General features: G+C 40.5%; 1 protein-coding gene across 3 annotated transcripts in view; it reads right to left on the bottom strand.

Annotated features, from left to right (window-relative positions):
• The window catches only part of Fndc1 (fibronectin type III domain containing 1), a 100,465-nt gene that overhangs the window by 21,403 nt on the left and 59,490 nt on the right, over window positions 1-19,572 (bottom strand). For 2 of the 3 annotated variants that reach the window (XM_023564568.2, XM_063232968.1), the window contains 4 exons: window positions 15,449-18,085; window positions 8,872-8,972; window positions 6,926-7,037; window positions 5,551-5,994 (listed from right to left, as the gene is read on the bottom strand). In XM_023564568.2, coding sequence (XP_023420336.2) covers window positions 5,551-5,994; window positions 6,926-7,037; window positions 8,872-8,972; window positions 15,449-18,085 — 3,294 coding nt within the window. Of the gene's footprint in view, window positions 1-5,464; window positions 5,995-6,925; window positions 7,038-8,871; window positions 8,973-15,448; window positions 18,086-19,572 lie in introns of all 3 variants that reach the window. The other variant, XR_010041905.1, reaches the window with a different exon arrangement.

Raw genomic sequence — 19,572 nt, 5'->3', positions numbered from 1 at the left:
TGAATTGTATTATTTCTGTACTTGGGGAAAATAGATGCAGCTATAAAAGAAAAGATATCTTGCTATGGTTAATAAAATCTTGAGGCAGAAGAGTTTCTAACTCAAAAAGCTCAGGGGAGCTCCTTCCTTCCTTTTGATCTGAAGCTCACAGGAGTAGCATTCTAAACAATCCTCTCTTAAGTGATGATGGAGAATAATGAAAGGAAGGAATTACAATTTATTGGATACCTTCTGTATACCAGATACTTTCACACACTAGTTAAGTTTGTCTTCCCAAAATAGCCTTAAGTGATGTCAGGTCTATAGTACCCACTTCTCAGACAAGGATAGCGAGAGTCTAAGAGGAATTACAAGTCTAAATGATAATTGATGAATGGCAGAATTTGAACTTAACAAGTTCTTTGACTCCAAAGACTATGTACTTTACACTTCATGAAACTGTCTCTCTATTTCACAACTTGAAGTAATTAATCCAGTTGTTTATAAACTTGAAAAATGCTCTATGAGAGTTATCATTTCACAGTGAGATGGAGTACAAGATATATAAAGTCTCTTCACCAACGAAAATCATATGCTCCAATTTTGATATTTATAATAGGAAATTACTGAGCATTACACAGAGATATTCAAATGTAATATTTCTACCAGCCTTTTTTGGAGTCCAGTGTGATGAACATCATGAACCTTATGGTGATAAAAACAGAATCCACTAGCCCAGCACAGTGACATCCTTAGTTGTCTGCTCAGCCCATGTGCAGATTACACCATGATCAGCTACCACTCAGAGGCCTGTGATACACCCCAGCATCTGGCCCACCCCGAGGTGTTAAATCAGCATGATATGAGAGGACCAGTGAATATTAACAGGACATAGGCTGCAGCTTATCCACCTTTCAATAAAAAACTATCAAACAATTTTTCTGCCGGTCATTCCAATGTCAAGATGCCTTTGTCCAAGATAAATTACTTCTGGGTCTGTTCAGTTCATTTTCAGGTTCACATCCACTAAAGTTTGGAGTTATCTTGCTGTGGGTTCCTTCCATACCATATTCTTTCCCTTGTCAATTTAACATTTGGAAACATACTCTCACTTTTCCTCATTATCGGTTCAGCTTCATTTTTTCCATTATATTTATTCAGGTCGGAGGTGAGTAAACTCTTATTTTTGCATTGTGGGTAAACAACAAAAGAGAAAGCATGATTTTCTTCTTTTGTGGGTGCCGGTATAAAGGGTAGCTCCTGGAGATATTGAAATTGTACATGCAGTGGGTCACAGGAATGATACTATTACCTGCAAACAGAGATCACTTTTGAGATGAGTGAAGCCAAGACTTCTGGCATAAGAGAACTTCCTACTGAGTGATTTAATGCCTTTTTTATTTAAAGACCAAATAAACTCAGGAAAAGTTTTCTAAACTAGCACCATCTTGACTCCAAGTAAAAGTACATTCCATCTAAATGCCATTATGAACTGCTTGGAACTTTGGAAAACAAGTCACCTTGCATCCACATCAAAAACTTGAACTTCTTCTTGTAAGAGTAGCTGCCAGTTGTCCACCATGGTAGTGTAGCATATTCTCTTCAACAGTTTATCGATGATCATGTAAAACATGAGTTCAAAACACCACTAAAGAATCAAATCTTCAGAGATGTACTCCAGAGATGTACAAAACAGGAAAAAAATTGTTCTCAGTATAAGTTTAGAGAAAGGAGATAAAAGACAGCCATGGAAACTTGAGCATATTTTTATGTTCTATGGTGGTTCCAGCTCAAGTTAATTTCAGTTATTCTTTTTGTATTTTCTGTCGGGAGAATGAGCAGTGTCAGGACAGAACTGATTTCCACAATGATTGCTATTTCTGTGTAACATGTGATGAGGTTCTGTTACAAATTTTTGAACGTTGAGTTGGCTCTTAACATTTCCAAATACATGCAGTCTCATCAGATCTAGTGTAGAAACAACCTGAAAAACACAGGTGATTGGCTTTTATTTCCCACCTTAAAAATGGAGAATGATTACATCTCAAGATACTGTATAGATACTCAAAGAAAGATGCAAGTTAGGTGCTGTAATATGGTGATTTAGAGTTAGGATGTCCCCCAAAAAGCTCATGTGTTCAGAGCTTGAGCTTTTGAAAAGTGATTGTACTGTAAGACTGCTATATTCATCATTAGATTAATCCACTGGAGAGTTCAAAGCTGAGCACGTTGCTAAGAGGTGGGGTTTGGTTGTAATAAGTGGGCCACTAGTGGCATGACCTGGATCGGTGTCCTTCCAGCCTCCTTCCTTCTCCCCCTGCTTCTGACCACCATGGCATGAGCAGCTTTCCTTCATCAGACCTTTCCACCATACCCTTCCTGTTTCAGACCAAGCCAACTATGGGCTGGATCCTCTAAAAACCATGAGTCAAAATAAACCTCTCTTCCTTTATATTGCAGGTGTTGGATATTTTGCCCCAGTAATGAGAAAGTGACTAAGACACATAAGGAACTAGAGATAAAGCATGAGTCAAGGTCTTGGCTACAAGGAGCTTATTATCAAAAGAAGAAATCTCTGTGCATGCGCATGTGCGCGTGCGCGCGGGCGTGCGTGCGTGCGTGTGTGTGTGTGTGTGTGTGTGTGTGTGTGTGTAAAAGGCAATAAAACACAGGAAACAGATATATAATGTGCATCTTTGCCTACAGGGAAGTATGACATGCATAACCAAAGAGGAAGTACACATAAACATTTTTGAATTACAGGAATCACTGAACAGCTCAAGAATATTCCCAGAACATTAGTTGAAGGCAGAGTTTTAAAAGAAAGGAGGAGGACATAATTTAACTAGAATAAACACTCTGAGATTTAAAAAGATATCTTTCAGATTGGATGGTTATAAACAAATGTTAAGACTTTGCAAGTGGAACAGAATGGCAAGTGCCTAACTAGAAGTGAGGAGAGAAAAACAAACAAAAGAAGTGGGGCAAATGGTGAACTAGATGGGGACTTGGAAAGGACCCTTGCTGAACTCATTGATCACTAATGCAGGTACCAAATCATAACCACTCCAACAACAAACACTTCAAGCTCCTGGGCTGGAAAGTGCCACACCCAAGATGCTGCTCATCAAATCCTGGTTGTGTACATATGGGATTCTAACATCTGTGAACATACTGAACTATACCCACACAAATACAAGAGGTAGAGCCAGTGATGATGATGGCATGCAGGTGGTTCTACAGGTTGTACGTTGGGGGAGACCTGGGATGGTCCCTAACTAATACCCCAGCCTTACTGACAGTTTTTCTCTGCTCTAAGTGTCAAGATGCATTCACAGAAAGAACTTTTGCACATCAAAGGCCACTTACAGAGCATTCAGTCAAGAAACAGCAAATGCATTTTATAGCTTTTCTAGAGCAATATGACTCGGATTTTCAAATGTCAAGTGTTTTTTAGAATCCAACGCTATATTAGTAATCCACTTCCTTTGTCTCTTTCTGTCACTGACCCTAAAGTACACAGTCCAACAAAGGACGAAGCAGACTATGCTGTGCCTTCAATAAGGCTGTACTGGAGCAAACATTTGGGGAGGAGGTGAGTTGAGGCTGATGTAAGATAAAAGATAATATATGAGTATTAGGAAAGCAGGGGGAACTAAGAGATGGGGAGAAGAAAGCAACTCCCAGAAATGTGATGGAAATGAACAAAGAAAAGAATAATATTAACAAAGAGAAAGAATGGTAATATGTCTGTGACCTTGGTGGTGGTGATAAATTATCAAATGTACTCTCTGCCCCAAACTCAAGGAGTTGTGCAGATTAAATATGTGTAGCTTTCCATATATGAATCAGAATTAATGCAAGGAAATGATGCTTAATAAAGTTGTGAGTGAAATAGCAGAAATAAAAAGATAGGCTATACAGAAGTATTTTTAAAATAACATAACACAGTACATTAGCTTATTGGTGAAAAGTTGCTGCCCCAAACTTAATTTTTTCATGCAAGACTTTATATTGACTTTTTTTAAAGGGATGCCTGGGAGCAAATTATTCTTTGGATTTGATTAGAGAATCCAAATAAATACAAGTTATATATGTATATATAATGTTATGTACACTATATATTATATATAATATATATGTCTTACAGAGAGAGATCAAGACCATGATTTGCAAAGAAAAGACACAAATCTCAATAAAAATGTTGATTTTTCACTTGAAATTTAAGTGCAAAAATAAAAAGCATATGAAAATATAAGGCTTAAAGAAAAGTAAAATAAAAAACAAAGTAACAACAATAATCAAAATCAAATCTAAATCACTTTTATTTACAACCAATTATTAAATGATTATCTATTTTAATTATACTTCTGTGTATAAAAGTAAACACCTTAATGTATGCAGAAGAAGTCATTCTGATAATTCAGTAGCAAATTCAAATGTGTACTCACTGGATAAATAATGTGAAAGGTCTTCTGAATGGTCCTTTCCTTCTGTGTGTACTTTTTTATGCTTTGGTTTGAACTGTTTAAATATGCAAAGTTTTCATGTTTAATTGGCATTTTTCCACATAAAGAATGACTTCAAACAGGCTTCTCATTTTGGACACTGCATTTGTATTCACATTGATTGGGCTTGTCATAGTCAGCGACACTGTAAGAACTCCAGGCATAAAAGTGATCCCTGAAAAAGAAGGTCTTTACCCTGCATTAACCTAAAAAGACATAAGCTTTATGGCCAGCATTGCAACTCCTGTCAACCTGAGGCAAAGAAGATGAATTCATCTCCACTATCTTTGTTGCAAAAATCTAGCATCTTCCAAAGCAGTTTAAACAAAGGTCTGAGCAGAGAGGTTGGTGATGACATGTCAGCTTTGCCACAGCCTGAATAAACACTTTCTACCTCCCATTTCCCGAAGTTTCAACCACAGCTGGATAGCACAGCCCAGAGCGAGTACAGCAAAGAGAGGAAATGATGCACTTCTTACCCTATGGGAAGCCTAACCCCTTGTGGCTTGCCATTTTCCAAAAGAAAAGCTGATCAGGGAGTTCATCAGTCAAACACTGCTTTTCTTGGAGATTCACAATGAGACTATTCAATGATCCAACAGTAAGAAACATATCACACCTTGTTTAAATCACATAGTTAATCACAGAATTATTTTGTATTGCTTTTTAAAAATATAACGACCACTAATTTACTAACATTCAATGGAAAATGGTTTGGGAAACACTAACTGAACCAATTCTGTCACAAATGTTAGCTATACTTCTGATTCAGGTTGTGACAAGAGCTGCCACATAAAACACAGGGTACCAAATTAAACTTGAATTTCAGATAAACAGCAAGTAACTTTTGTATATCTATGTCCCGTGCAATATTTCTTACTTGCTGAATCTAACAACCCTGACTGTGACACAGTACTGTCAAAGCTGCTGGAATTATAGCTGCCTCTAACTTCTGTTTTGCTATACACATTACTTACCCCTCGCCTGCAGGCTTGGCCTCCCTCTTCTGAAACGCAGCAAACTAGTTAAGTGGGTTGGGTTACCATTGAACAAAGCTGGTTACCTTCTTCAGGGTAGCACTCTGGGATGCCATTAGAGCCCATTATCAGGTTGCCACCATCATCAAGATGTCCCAGCATCCCAGGGGGACAGGTGGGAATGGGGGTGGTGGGTTCAGGGGTGGTGGTGGTAGTTGTCCGCATAGTAGTTCGGATTGTGGTTGTTGGGCGTGTGGTTGTGGTCACGCGGCGGGTGATGGTCATGCGGCGGGTGGTGGCCCTTGTGGGCCGAGGAGTGGTAGTGGTAGGCGCAATTGTCGTAGTTGTGGTGGACCGCATGGTTGTGGTGGGGGGAAGGGTGGTTGTTTTGATGACCTCCAGGCCCACCAGAGGTTTCCCTCCAAGGCTCAAGATGGGCTTTTCTGGGGCACTGGCCAGGGGTTTGCCATGACGCCCCTGCCCAAAGAGGGGGAGACCATCAGGACTGATCACAGGTGTTCCTCCCAGATCTGAAACAAAATCAACCAAGAGCTATGCAACAAGGTGAAATGATCCAGAGGAAATAAAAGCAAATGGGATGTGTCCTCTCAAAGCCTATGTATTAATATATTTTAGTCAGTAAAATGCAAAGAAATAATGTAAATTATATCAACTGAGGTAGCAATATCTACTGCTATCAAGAATTTTATGAAGTCCATTAATCTTTAATGCCTCACATGAACTTAGAAATATTTCATCAATACGTCCCATGACCCCAGAAAACTCTTAGTGTCTAGTAAGAGAAATGATTCCTTCTTTTATCTCGTTCCTACTCCTAAGGAAGAATACTGTTACTTTGGACCAAAGATGGCAAACTTTTCCCAAAAAGGGCCAGAGAGTAAATATTTTAAGCTTTAAAGATGGTCTCCATTGCATCTGTGCTTGACTCAGCGCTTGTAGGGAAAGAAACAGACAATACATAAACAATACCTAACAAATGAATTACATGATGCATAATAAATGTTTCTGTGATCCAATAACATTTTGTATATGGACACTGAAGTACAAATTTGATACAACTGTCACATGTCTAAAATATTCTTTCTTCCTCAATCATTTAAAAACACAAAAGCTGTTCTGAGTTCATAGGCCTTGCAAAAACAGGCTGTAGATAGGATTTTTCCCATAGATTATAGTTTTCAGACTCCTGCTCTAAATGAACCAGTTTCAAGAACAAACACATTTCTAAAGAGTGTTGTATTCAGAAAAAGTATAGCTAAAGTTGTGGGAGAGAAATGCTGAGTGCTGCTTCTTTTGGGAATCTTCTTCTCATATGGCTAAAAGTAAATGGATGATCAAGAACACCATTAAAAGTGAGGAGGAAGAGGAGGAGGAGGAGGAGGAAAACATTCTACAGCTGATTCAATACAACTTTATTCCTTAAAACCTATTATTGCTTACCCACAATGGTACGACCATCTCCTCCCAGTTTCACTCGGAGAGGATTTCCATGTGAATCTTGGAGGTACCTCCCTTCTGCATTCAACACTAACCCACGATCAAAATCCACAACCTAAACCATGGCACAGATAAAGAATATATTGAACATTTTGAAATGATCACAGTAACCCAGCTACTTGCACATATGCAAGCTTCCCACAGAAGGAAACCATAATGTGAGTGGGAAATAATTCTTTTTGTTATTTGCAAAGTTTCAAAAACAAAGGGTAAAGCAGTCATATTTCATATTATAACTGTTTACTCATATAACATGCAAATTGTTGTGAGTTTCTCAAGTATACAAAAGATGCTCAAAATATTTTTAACATTTAATAAAGTGGATCTTGTGCTGAAAAGTAAGACACCATCTAAGGATCCAGCAAGTGAGAGAAGAGACAAAATAAATACGTAGCAAATAAAAGAGATATGGGAATTCTATACATATTGAAATATATTGATGTGTACCTAAATTACAATACTTATTATTTGGCAAAAAACAAAAATATATTCATATTATATATAAAAAATAGTTATGGAAGGCGCATCTTAAACTATTAAAGTGGTTATCTTTAATAGTGAATGCTTATTTTTTTCACACATATTTCTGAAGTATTTAACACCTTGCAATGAGCATGTATTGCTAGTGCTTAAAAGTATATGATGTTTGCATTTTACTGTGTAAGTTTAAAATCAAATTAAAATTTTATTATTACATTTAAAGCTATCTAGTTTTAATAATATTCCATAATATAGTAAAATGTTATATTCAGTAAAACTTTGGAAAATATTATCTCTATGAAGAAACAAGCTCATGATGCTCACTACTGATTCTCTGATCGTGGTTCAGGAAAGCAGCCTCCCCATCACCTGGAAACTCATCAGATACTCAAATCACCTGATCTGACCCCAGGCCTGTATTTGATAGTGGCTCTCAGCTAGCTCACATTTGAAACCCACTGCCCAGCATAATCAGGTCATGGGAGAAAGTTCTATCAGCAGCCAATTTTGGGGTTGCTATTTTGCTAATAAAAATAAGATCTATCTATATAAATATTGCCTTTGAAGTCCACTCTATATCACTTCAATTAAAAATTGTTCACAAAGACATTCTTGTTTTAATTTGCATTCTTCCTACTATAGATTCTATTCCTTTGAGGAATGGTAAAATGCATCTTAAGACTACCTATGATTAAAATTTTCACAATCTTATTTGATATGTTTTCCTACACCTTGCCATTTCAAATGTAAAGTGTTGACTGGGAATTCCATTAAGAATTACTTTTTATTCTTCAAAGAATAAAGATAGGACCTCAACACTGTGTTCTATCCATTACCCTCAACCCATAATAATAGCCTAAATATTTATCTTGCCCCCAGGCAGAGGTTTTAAAAGGTCATTTAAACATGCATAAAATACTAACACATATTTTTAATTTTATGTAGACAATTAGTGGATAATTTTAAAGGTAATATAATAAAAATTGTCTGTTTGATTTAGAGATTTTTGTTTTATAAATGACGAGAAAACTATCAGAAAATACATGCAATAGTTAATCAAACAATAATATAAAAATGCAAATCAATTAAAGGCAGAAGAGCAGGGAAAACATAAGTTCATTTGAGACACCATCCATCAGTCTCTGTGGTTGGGCCACACTTTTGTTTAAATTTTCTATCAATTAAAGCAACTGGAAATCAGACCCAGGCCTCATTGATTAGCTGTGAGATTAACATAGTAGTTACTAAAGAGAACCAAATGTTTTTTGGGTCTTGAAAGAAACCACATTCAAGTATCTTCATGTGGTTAAAACCAGAGAAGAAAAGGAAATAAAAGCACTTCATTTATTGGATTGGTATTTATCATTTTTCTCTCCAATAACTGAAATGTGTAAATAAGTTTACCCTACCCACTTTGTTCCTTGAGGGCCATTGATAATCCTTTGTCCATTCGGTTTCCCATTACTACCAGTAAGAACTTTCCCTTCTACATTGGGTCTGCCGTTATAACCTGCACAGTGCAAAAATTAAAAAGTTTTAAAACATAACAGAATCTGATAAATTCAACATTCCTGGCCTGTTTATTTCATTCAAAGCTTAAACTGTATCATATTATTTCAAATAAATACTAAACATTACTAAACTCCTATATGCTAAGTAACAACAGCCTTATAGTGAAATTTTTACACGATAAATAAGAATGTTTACTAAAAATATAGTAAAATCACAGTTTTCTAGATAACAAAAACATGCTACATAAGTAAATTTTCCATACAGAGGTAAAAACCTTAGTAGCTATGGCTTTATTGTAGCCAATTAAAAGCTGTAGGGAGAGGCATTATTATAGTTTGTATCTAACTGTTCCCCAAAAGCCTCATGTACTTTTAAATGTGGCTTTCTCAGAGATGGTTGAATCTAGATTGTGTGATTGATTTATAATGTGATGCTAGGATTAAGGGTGGGTGATCACTGGATCAGCCCCTGATTAGACTGACACCACCCTAATTCTGGAACACTTGACACAATATAAAGGACAGAAAGAACTCTCTCTCTCTCTCTCTCTCTCTCTCTCTCTCTCTCTCTCTCTCTCTCTTGCTTTTGGTGTCTTCTGCTGCCAGGAACAGTTGCCCCTGCCATGGGCCACCCTGCCTTGGAGCTAGCCAATTTTGGATCGAAACCTATACAAACTGTGAGATAAATAAACCTTTCTTCCTTTGATTTTGGAAGTTGAATATTTTGTCTCAACAATGAGGAGTGTAACTAAGACAGAATTTGGTAGCAGAGAAGTGTGGTCATTGCTGTGACTATACTTGATCATATGGTTCAGGAGCCTTTGGGAATGGCTTATGGGAAAAGTTTGGAAAGCTTTGGAAATGTCAGCTAAAAAAGCAGAGCTGGAACATCTTAGGCTGTTCTGTATGGCTATTCAGGAGATCAGAATGATGACAAATCCTGCTGGTAAAGATCAGGCTCAAGAGGTTTCTGCTGGGAAGAAGGACTGCACTGGCTGTTGAACTCCACAGGATCTTGTTATGCCTTATTTAATCTTGCAGAAGAAATTTCAAAATAATCAAATGTTGAAGTAGTGGCATGGCAGGGTTTTTAAGTAGATTTATGTTGAGAATCAAAAGCAAAGAGCCCAGCAGAATGATTTAAAACATTGCAAGTTTGGCCGGAAAGGAAGTTATGGACTGCAAAAACAGAGCAGAGGAAATCTTGACTACTGAGGGGAAAAAGAGAATAGAAAGGATAGCCTGAGGTTTGAAGCCCCAAAATTGCAAAAGTAAAAGACCTTGTTTTGAGAAGAAACCACCAGAGCACCATGTTCTAGGAAGGCAGCAACCAAGAGAATTTGTTCCTCAAAATGATTCAGAGTGCTCTGTGACCTGTACAGCTGAGAGAAAGGCGGGGAGAGAGAGAGAGACAGACAGACAGACAGACAGAGGCAAAGACCAAGAAACCTGGTTACTGCTCTTGTTGGCAGCAGACCTTGGCATCATCCATGTGGCACCAGTTTTAGATGCATGTAGAATGGAAGAGTTGTGGGGTCAGGAAGGCTTCCATCCAGATTTCAGGATGCCTTTGAGTCCAGGCAGTGTGCCCCTGAGAGTGACCCCAGAAGTTTGGAGAACCCAGGAGTATGGATCATCTGAGGAAACCTGCAAGGAGGGAGCAGAGCCAATCCAAGAGAGAGGCCATAAAAGCTACAACCAATGGAAATGCCATAAGAGTGCAGCCACGCTATTTGGAATTCACAACTTGCCACAGATTGCCTCAAATGCTGCACATGGAACTACAAGGCTTAATGTTTGCCCTGTTGGATTTTGGATTTACTTTGATTCCATTCCTTTGTGTCCCCCTTGTTGTTTTTGCTGCATTGTGAGTGCCATTAATTATGTCAAGCCACCTTGCCTTAGAGCCAACCAATTATGGACTGAAACTTCCCAAACTTTAAGCTAAATAAACTCTTCCTCCCTTAATGTTGGGCATCTGGATACTGTTGTTAGAGTTTCAAAAATGGCGGCTTGCTAGGGGATTGGGCGGAGAGTCTCTCCAGAGAAATCATATTAGATGCTAGAATATGACAACATGGAGAGGGCCAGATGAATGCATAATGATTCTTTTTAACCAAGACATGGCTGGAGGATTTAAGGTCGTGCTGAGACTGTGATGGATGATAATGGGAGTCTGCAAATCCCACGCCTTAAATGCGGCAAACTGACCAGTGGACCCAAGAGGAAAAGCTGTATTGGCTTTTGGTGACTGCTGGAAATTGAGACCTGGGACCCTGAGAAGCAGCCAGGGCTGCCCGGCTGTGCCGGAGGAGATTGTGAGAAACTCCAGAGTTCCGAAGCCGGGCACCGTGCAGTTTTCTGACCGTTCCGCACTGTGTCGGGAATACAGTGAAGGCAAGTGGCATAGTGTGCAGTAGACTCAAGAAGAAGACCTGCACTGAGTCTTGGTGAGTACTGGGGACTGGGTCCTGTGGCTGCTGTGGCTGGCTGGAAGACATCTTGAAATTGGGCAGAACCTGCCACCACAGCGACATCAATAACACAGACAGTCTGGTGGAAGACATCTTGGAGTTGGGCAGAGCACGCGGCTCAGTGACATCAGACAGTCACCCCTGGTGTAGAGAAGTCTGGTGGAGGACATCTTGAAAGTGGGCAGAGCCTGGTGCCATATCGGCATCAGCGACATAGAGAGAACTAGTGGAAGACATCTTGGAATTGGGCAGACCCGCAGCAGCGGGGACATTACATAGTTGCTCCTAGCACAGAGAGGTCTGGAAGAGGACAGCTGGGATTTGGGCAGAGCCCTGTACCATGGTGACATTAGCCAGTTGCTTTTGGCACAGAGAGAACTGGCAGGACTTGCTGGGGCTGAACCAAGCCTCTGGTTGGGACCCAATAAGCAGATACAAAATAGTGATGATTCTGTGACACCCACAAAGTACAGCCTAATTTGCAGATTGACTGGCACAGAGGCTGGAGGCTAGCCTGCACCATCCCTGCATCCTTGACTACCTCAGACAACAGCAAATTGGGGAGGACAGCAAAAACTCAAGTCAACACACTTCTGAAAGGCCCTAAGCAATATGGGGAGGGCCACAGACCCCCAGAACACTCCAGTCTTAAAGAAGCCAGAAACATGCCAAGAGATAGAAATAAAAAAAGTATCTCCAGCTGCCCAACATGAGAAAATAAGTCCAGGAGAAGTAAACACTGAAGAGAACAAGCACAGTAACCTCCAATACTGGACACAGCATTAGCCGAAATAAAAAAATACCTCCATGACCTCATAGATGAATTTAAAGCAGTACTCCTGATCCAAGTGAGGCAAGATATAAAGAGATTAATTAAAGAAATGACAAGCCCCACCCAAGAAAACACAGATGGAAGAACTGAGGAAATCAGAAAAGAAAGAGATACTTCTGAAGAAGAGTTTAAACATAACTTAGAATACATGAAACAGATCCAAAGAGATTACCAGGAAACTAAAAACTCCATTGAACAGTGGCAAAATGCCTTGACAGAAACTAAAGTCAGCCTTTTGAAACTTGAAGAGAGATTTAACATATATGATCGTGAAAGAAAAGACCTCTTAAAAATAGCAAGGAACCAGAAAGAAACAATCCAAAGGCTAGAAGATGACAAAAGGATACATAACTTAAGAATAAAGAATGTGAGTGAGGAAGCAGGAGCAACCAAAAATGAAATACAAAGCATATTCACAGATATATTAAAGCAAAATTTCCCATGTATAGCAAAAAGAAATGATATCCAGATAAAAGAGGCATACAGAACACCAGCTACCTACAACCAAAACAGATCTACACCCAGACATATAATAATCAAGATTCCAGGAATCCACCAAAAGAACAGAATATTAAAAGCAGCCAGAGAAAAAAAAAGCAGATTACCTACAATGGGAAAATTATCAAAATAACAACAGACTTATCAACACAAATTCTTAAATCAAGAAGGGAATGGGGGAAAATATTCCAAGTCCTGAAAGAAAATAATATGCAACCAAGACTCATATACCCATCAAAACTCTCTCTCAAAATTAATGGAGAAATAAGATGCTTCCAAGACAAGGAGGAACTGTAGGAATTCATGGCCACCAACCCAACCCTACAGAGAGTGCTGAAGGACATTCCAGGGAAAGAGAAGAAGGGATACCAGCATTCCAGCAACAGTGGCAGAGAGGCCTCAATGAATGGGGCAGACAGTGGAAAGAGGGAGTAAGGTGGACAAATTATAGCAGTAGAGTAGCAGACATGAGGCAGAAACAGTAAGCTGAAGGCTTTAGTATAGATAGCTTTGATACACTACAAAAAAAGGCAGAGGTCATTGTTAATAGTGTATCAGGATTTAAAAGTCACAGTAGTCTTATCACCCTGTTTAGTTTTGAATTTAATTTGTTCTGGTCTGTCCACTCATATTGGATTTGAGGTCACAGACATCTGACCCAAACATAGCAAGTTATACCATGGTAACTATCCTTAATTTCCTATTAACTTGAGCTGAAATCCTGTACTACTTATATTGTCTTACTATGACTGATCTTATTTGAATACGATTCATAAGACCGCGGTTTTGCCTTGGCTGATTTTATTTGAATTTGATATGCTTGATAATATCAACCCTAAAAGTAGAGGCAACTACTCTGAAGATGACATGATGTAAAAGATATCCATACCAGTATTAATTATTAACAGCTCTCAAGGTCCTACAATGTTTTCAAAGTGGTATTATTATAAAAATAGCTAGGTAATACAATGTTCAACTATATTAAGTCCGATGATGTGGACAAGACTATGGAAAATAACAAGAGAAAGCATAGTAACTACGGTAGATCACCTAATATTGTGGTCTTATGTGTCTTTTTCACTGCATGTTTTTCTAGGAGTTTGTTTTGCTGTCTAGTTATGATTTGTTTTCCCCTATAATACAGAGAGGATAGATATACATGTAGATATACATGTATTGTAACCTGAACAGCTATTTCTAAGATGACAATATGTAACTTATCAACTGGCGATTTCTTAACATTTATTTTTCTGTAATTCTGTATTATTTCTACCCTTTTTTATCTCTATGTATTTTTTTTTTTTTTGTTTCTTTCTCTTTAAAGAAAAAAAAAAATGTTGGGCATCTGGTATCTTGTCCAGATTGAAAGAGAAGAAAAATTTGTCTCCAAAATGTTCTAAACATGATCCTGCTTCTATAGGCATATTATACCAAACAGGATAACTATTTCTAGCTGCTTCAGGTATCAATCATCACTAACCAAGTACAAATGTCAATGCTATCTCAAAGCCTAAACTCCAGCGCTGATGGGAAAATATTTACCAAGACAGGAAGCAGGAGGTGCAGTAGCTGCCATTTAAGTTGATGTTTCTGTCTCTATTTCTCCTCCAAAAGACAGGGGAGGCCACAAATGGAAGTGCTCAGTGTTTCAACCTCACAGACTGCTCAAAGTATTTAGGTTTTCTGACAACTATCTTGCAGGTCAAAGACCTATGTCTCTTCCTTCTTTATTTATCATTAATTATGCCCTGAGACCCTATTATCTACAAGGGAATACTGAGTTTTATTATCAACTTAACTTTGCTTTTAAAGTCAATATTAATGGGAAACTGCCCTCAATGTGAGATATTATTCTGTCTTTGCATTGGGCTTCAGTACTGTACAGATTAACAAATACTATACATTCAATAATGTTCCATGAAGCCCCAATTCTATGCAAGGAAAGTTCAAATTTGAGTGTAATTTTATGGTAAATACCTTAGATCTTATTCTGGGAACCACTTAGGCCCAAGTTCATAGCTGTCTATATTCCCATCTGTTATGAAAACACAAAGGGCATGTTTGTCTCACTCCTTTGGGTGACAACAGTCTTTAGCCTACACTAAAGGTATGGAAGTTTCTGGAGATTTCAGACAACACTCGCTAGTTACAATGTCTGAACAATTCAAATCCTAGATATTTGAACTTGTCCTGCAGTATGCTTGGTTGACAGTTTTGTATGCAGACTATAAGAACAAAATTAACTTGTATACATTTCTAATTTGTTGTTGCTTATTCCTTATATACTGGCAAATAAAAACAAAAAGAACTTCGTGGTTGTGACATATTTTTCACAGATTAAGAGCATGTGTTAAAGGATTCAGAGAGGCAATATGGGATAACAGAATGACAGAGAGTCATGGAATTAGTATTTGGGACTGGAATTGCAGCTCAGACATCTCATAGTAGTCTGACTTCAAGCAAGCAGCTTGTATCCCTGAGTTCCAGCTTTCTCATTTGAAAAACAATGCAATCCCTATAAGGCAATTTAAAAAGGATGAAATTATGTTAACCCTTGGAAAGCTCTAAACAGTGCTTGTGTGTAGTTAGATGCCCAATAAAATAGTGCTATGAACACTACTGAACTCTTTGACAAGGTGGGAGGGAGGCTGCTGTTTTGAAGATCAATTACCTTGTGCATAAGAGGGCTTTGCAGGCTGGCGTGAGCCAGGAATGCGAAATCTGCGCTGCATCCTCTGTCGCAAGGAGAGCATTGGTGTGGTGGAGTAGTAACTTGGAGGGGCGCGAGTAGTATACTGCGGCCAGGAAGAGGTGCTCAGGATGGAACTTTGGGTGGCGGGGCTTCGAGGAGGGTGTCGGGTAGGGAGGTGTGAGGCTCTTGGGAGGCTGCCTGGAGGTGCATAGGGAGATTGCTTCCCCTGGTTGGTGCTCTCTTCCTGCGCGGAACTCTCTCCTCTGGGCGCCAGTACAATGGCAGTCCTGTCCTTGGTGAGGGTCCCATCTGGGTATTTACTGCCCCTGGGGGTGGAGGAAGAAGACCATTTTGGAACAGAGGAAGACAGAGGGTCCTCTTTGCCTCCTTTTAAAAATTCCGCGTCCTCCTCCTCCTCCTCGGTGGAGACTGACTGCAGAGATTTGGAGGGTAGAGGCCTCTTATAAGCAGATTGCTTTCCTGGTGTGGCCTGCACCCCGGCCCTGCCTGGGATCCGGGTACGAGGCTGGGAATTGCCAGGCCTACTAGATCTCGGGGACGCCCCTGCATGGCCACGCTGAGGTCTCTCTTCGCCGGTCCCTGCAGGAGAAGCGACCTGATGGTACTTTGATAGGGATGGGGTGGCATCCTTGGCGCGGGAGGTGTGCATGGGGTCTTGGACATCCGGGGCCTCAACTTCTGTACTGTTGTCCTCGTATCTGCTCTGGGAATCCTTGTCCTGGCCCTGGCGAGCCGGGCGAAGTACCTCTCCTGAGCTCCCTGCTAACGGGTCCAAGGATTGGGCGATGCCCTGTGTCGTGGGGCGAGGACGCCCAGCTGGAGCCAGAGCAAGTTTAGGCTGTGAAAGTGACCTATCAGCATCCTGGCTCTGGGGGCTGCCCGAATGCTGGTGCTGGGATGAGGAGACAGGTGCAAGTGGCTGATTTTGTGGGACGCGGCCAGGTGCCATCCTCCTTGGTACATTGATCCCAGGATAGGGCTGAGTCCTTGCCACTGGAGGACGGGGAGGGGACAGTTGGCGTCCCGTGGACACTAGCTGAGTTTTGGGAAAATGCTCCTCCACCTCCAAATCTGCACCCTGTTGAACGTCCTGTGCCCTGGGGGTCAGGGAAGGAGATTTGTCCAAAGGATGTACATCTGTTCCAGCAGATTTGGGGTGCTCTGGGACAGGCTCTTTCCTGTACAGGCTGGCCCCTTTTTGGGGGCTTCTCCTTGAAGAGTCCCAGCCTCCAGAGAGGGGCTGCCTGGGTGAGGAAGTCCTGTGGTCATTGACCACAGTGGCAGGAAGTGGCTTCTCAGTCTCCCCGTCTTCATGAATACCTGAGCCAAGCCTAGGATGGGGAGTTGACTGGGAATGGACCCTGGGGAGAACTCGGGAGGCCGAAGTGGACTGGGGGGAGCTGGAGGGCTGCACCCGTGGACCCCGGCCATTGGAGAATCTATTTGGAAACCTGCCATTGGCAGCAAAGGGCCTGTTTCTGAGCAAACCGATGTGTCCAGAGGCTGGTCGGACCCTTTGAGAGTGGACAGTGGCCTCAGTCTCCCTCCCAGGGTCTTCCAAATCCCTGTCTCTGTGGTCTCTGCCATCAGAAGTATCCCCTTCCTCAGAGACCTGTGTCCTGGAAGAGAGGTGAGAAGAGACTGGGGTAGACACAGTAGACTTTGAAGGTGTGTGGGAGTTGGCAGTCTGGGAGTGGCCATCCTTCCAGCCTCTAGAGAGTGGAGGGCCAGGGTGTGGCTGAATGGGCAGCAGCCGAGAAGACCCCCTGAGGGGTGGAGAAAGTCTCGAGGATGGAGAAGGGGTGCTGGAATCCTTCTCCATAGCTCCAGAATGGGGTCTTCTGCCTGCAGGCAAAGCTGGCTTTGCACCATGGTGTGTGAACCTTGTGTCACTGGAGGTCGCCTCACTGCTGGAGGACAGGGATGGCCTGAATTGAGAGGAAGTCTTAGGAGGAAGTTTCTGGGAAACAATGGCCTTGGAGTGCGGGAATGTTGTAGCTTGCTCCTCCTCATCTTGGTCCACAGAGTCATTGTCAATGGAACTGACAGAGGGCCCTTCTTTTGAGTGTGGAGAAGGGCCCTGGGTAGCTGCATGGTGGGCAGGAGAGGCCTCCTCAGAGGAAGTTGCCCCTGGGCGAGGGTTGGCAATCCGTGAGGGGACACGCCTACCCATGCCTTCTTTTGGGGGCAACACTGGTCGGGCCCTCAATGGAGGCTTGCCAGGGGCTGGGATCCAGTGGCCAGATCTGCTTGGTAGCCTCGAGATTCGCCTCTGGTCTTGAGCGTCAGAGTTTGCTGTGTGTGGATTCTCCAAGGAATCCTGCTCCTCCTCATCAGTGACTTCCACAAACTGAGCATCTAACTCCTCAGCCTTCTTGGGATGAAGCTGGGGTTTTCTAGGCATCCCACCATTGGCCAGTATTTTGTTCTTCAGGTCAAGGAGAGGGTCCTTGACATTTCTGCCCAGGAGAGAATCAGGAAAATGAGTATGTTCTGAGGAAGCTGGAGCTTTGGGAGAAGGGGAGGAAGGTTCTGGTTTCTCAGATTTCCAACGATCCTCTGTGTTCTGCTGAACTTTAGGCTCAATGGTACTGGCTATAAAAAATTTTAAAGAATCGGCATTAAAGAAAATATTCAAAAGCTGTACAATACAATGTAATTACAGCAGCAGCATGGAGGTATTCCAAATGGTGAGCACATCTAATTCCTAAGAAAACTGGAAACTTACTTTCTAAATTATGACACTTTTTTTAAGAAATTATATTTTGCATTAAGTCACAGATATAGGTCTTAGAAAATACATGTAAATTGATTACACAGAATGCCATAACTTATTTATTAGAAGGAATTCTGAAATAACTACTTTAAAATACAGTCACTTTCCGTATCCATGAGTTCTGCATCTCCAGATTCAACCAATCTCCTATCAAAAATGGGGGAAAATTTCATTGTATTGAGCATGTATAAACCTTTTATCCTTGTCATTTTCCCCTAAGTAATATAACAGGTGTTTACACAGCATTTCTTTTTTTTTTTTTACATAAGATTTCTATTGTATCAGATATTGTAGGTAAACTAGAGATAATTTATATGATATGATAGAGGTCATTTATAGTATAGAATACATAAATGCTATATTGTTTTATATGAGGCATTTAGTGTTTGGATTTTGGGATCCTTGAAGGTCTAGACCCAATCCACTGAGAATACTGAGGAATACCTGCAATTCACTGGTTTTATAAATACAAAATCTTGCATAGGTCTAAAAAAAACAGAATTGGTCAGTGTATTGCAAATGCATTATAGCTGTTCTTAATAGGCAAGAGCTATGAGTAACCCAGATACAAAATACTGTGATCTATGCTCGAGAATACATGGGTTTATATATAACTCGCATGTGAGTGGTGTAACAAATTTATAATTTTTGAGATAGTGCACAATTCTCTATTTTTCCTTGACTTGCTTCTTGCTTCTTGCTTAAAATTCCTTTCATAATGCATGGATTTGCAGTTCCACAATGAAACTTAAAAAGACTCTTGCACTAGGAAAACTATTAAATGTGCCTTACTGTCACCCCATTTTAAGAACAGAATTGACTGAGAAAGGACGCTGGAAGGAAAGTGAGATTTCTATAGCAACAGGGGCTCACACGGAGCATACTTTATCTATTCTAGTTTGTTAATGGATTAAAGCTGTGTATATCGTAGGTCCTCATGGCACATAAAGAAGGGGAGAGCTGCCCATATATGGCATAAATGTGGAGAAGCAGAAAAGAAAACATGGTCCAAATGCAGGCCACTCTAATAATGCATCTTTATTAACTGGCTGGTTTTGACATTCATCAGATAGACCAGACGACTGAAGTTCCTCTGAGTAAAGCTGCACTTGAATACAATAGAACTGAGCTAACTGAAACTGTTAAGTGCTGCGTAACAGATGGCTAACCATTTAAACTGTCATATGACCCTTGGGAAAATGTTCTTTTCATGTCAATGTTAAACAGTGACATAATCTTACTCATGCAATTAATGCAATAAAAATAAGGTAGAAATTGTCAGTATTATCAGCAATCAGTAGTATTT

This window comes from Cavia porcellus, unplaced genomic scaffold (assembly GCF_034190915.1).
Source record: "Cavia porcellus strain 051 isolate PalLab524CR breed Dunkin Hartley unplaced genomic scaffold, mCavPor4.1 scaffold_22, whole genome shotgun sequence".
Taxonomy (NCBI): domain Eukaryota; kingdom Metazoa; phylum Chordata; class Mammalia; order Rodentia; family Caviidae; genus Cavia; species Cavia porcellus.
This window is presented reverse-complemented; position numbering and strand designations above follow the sequence as displayed.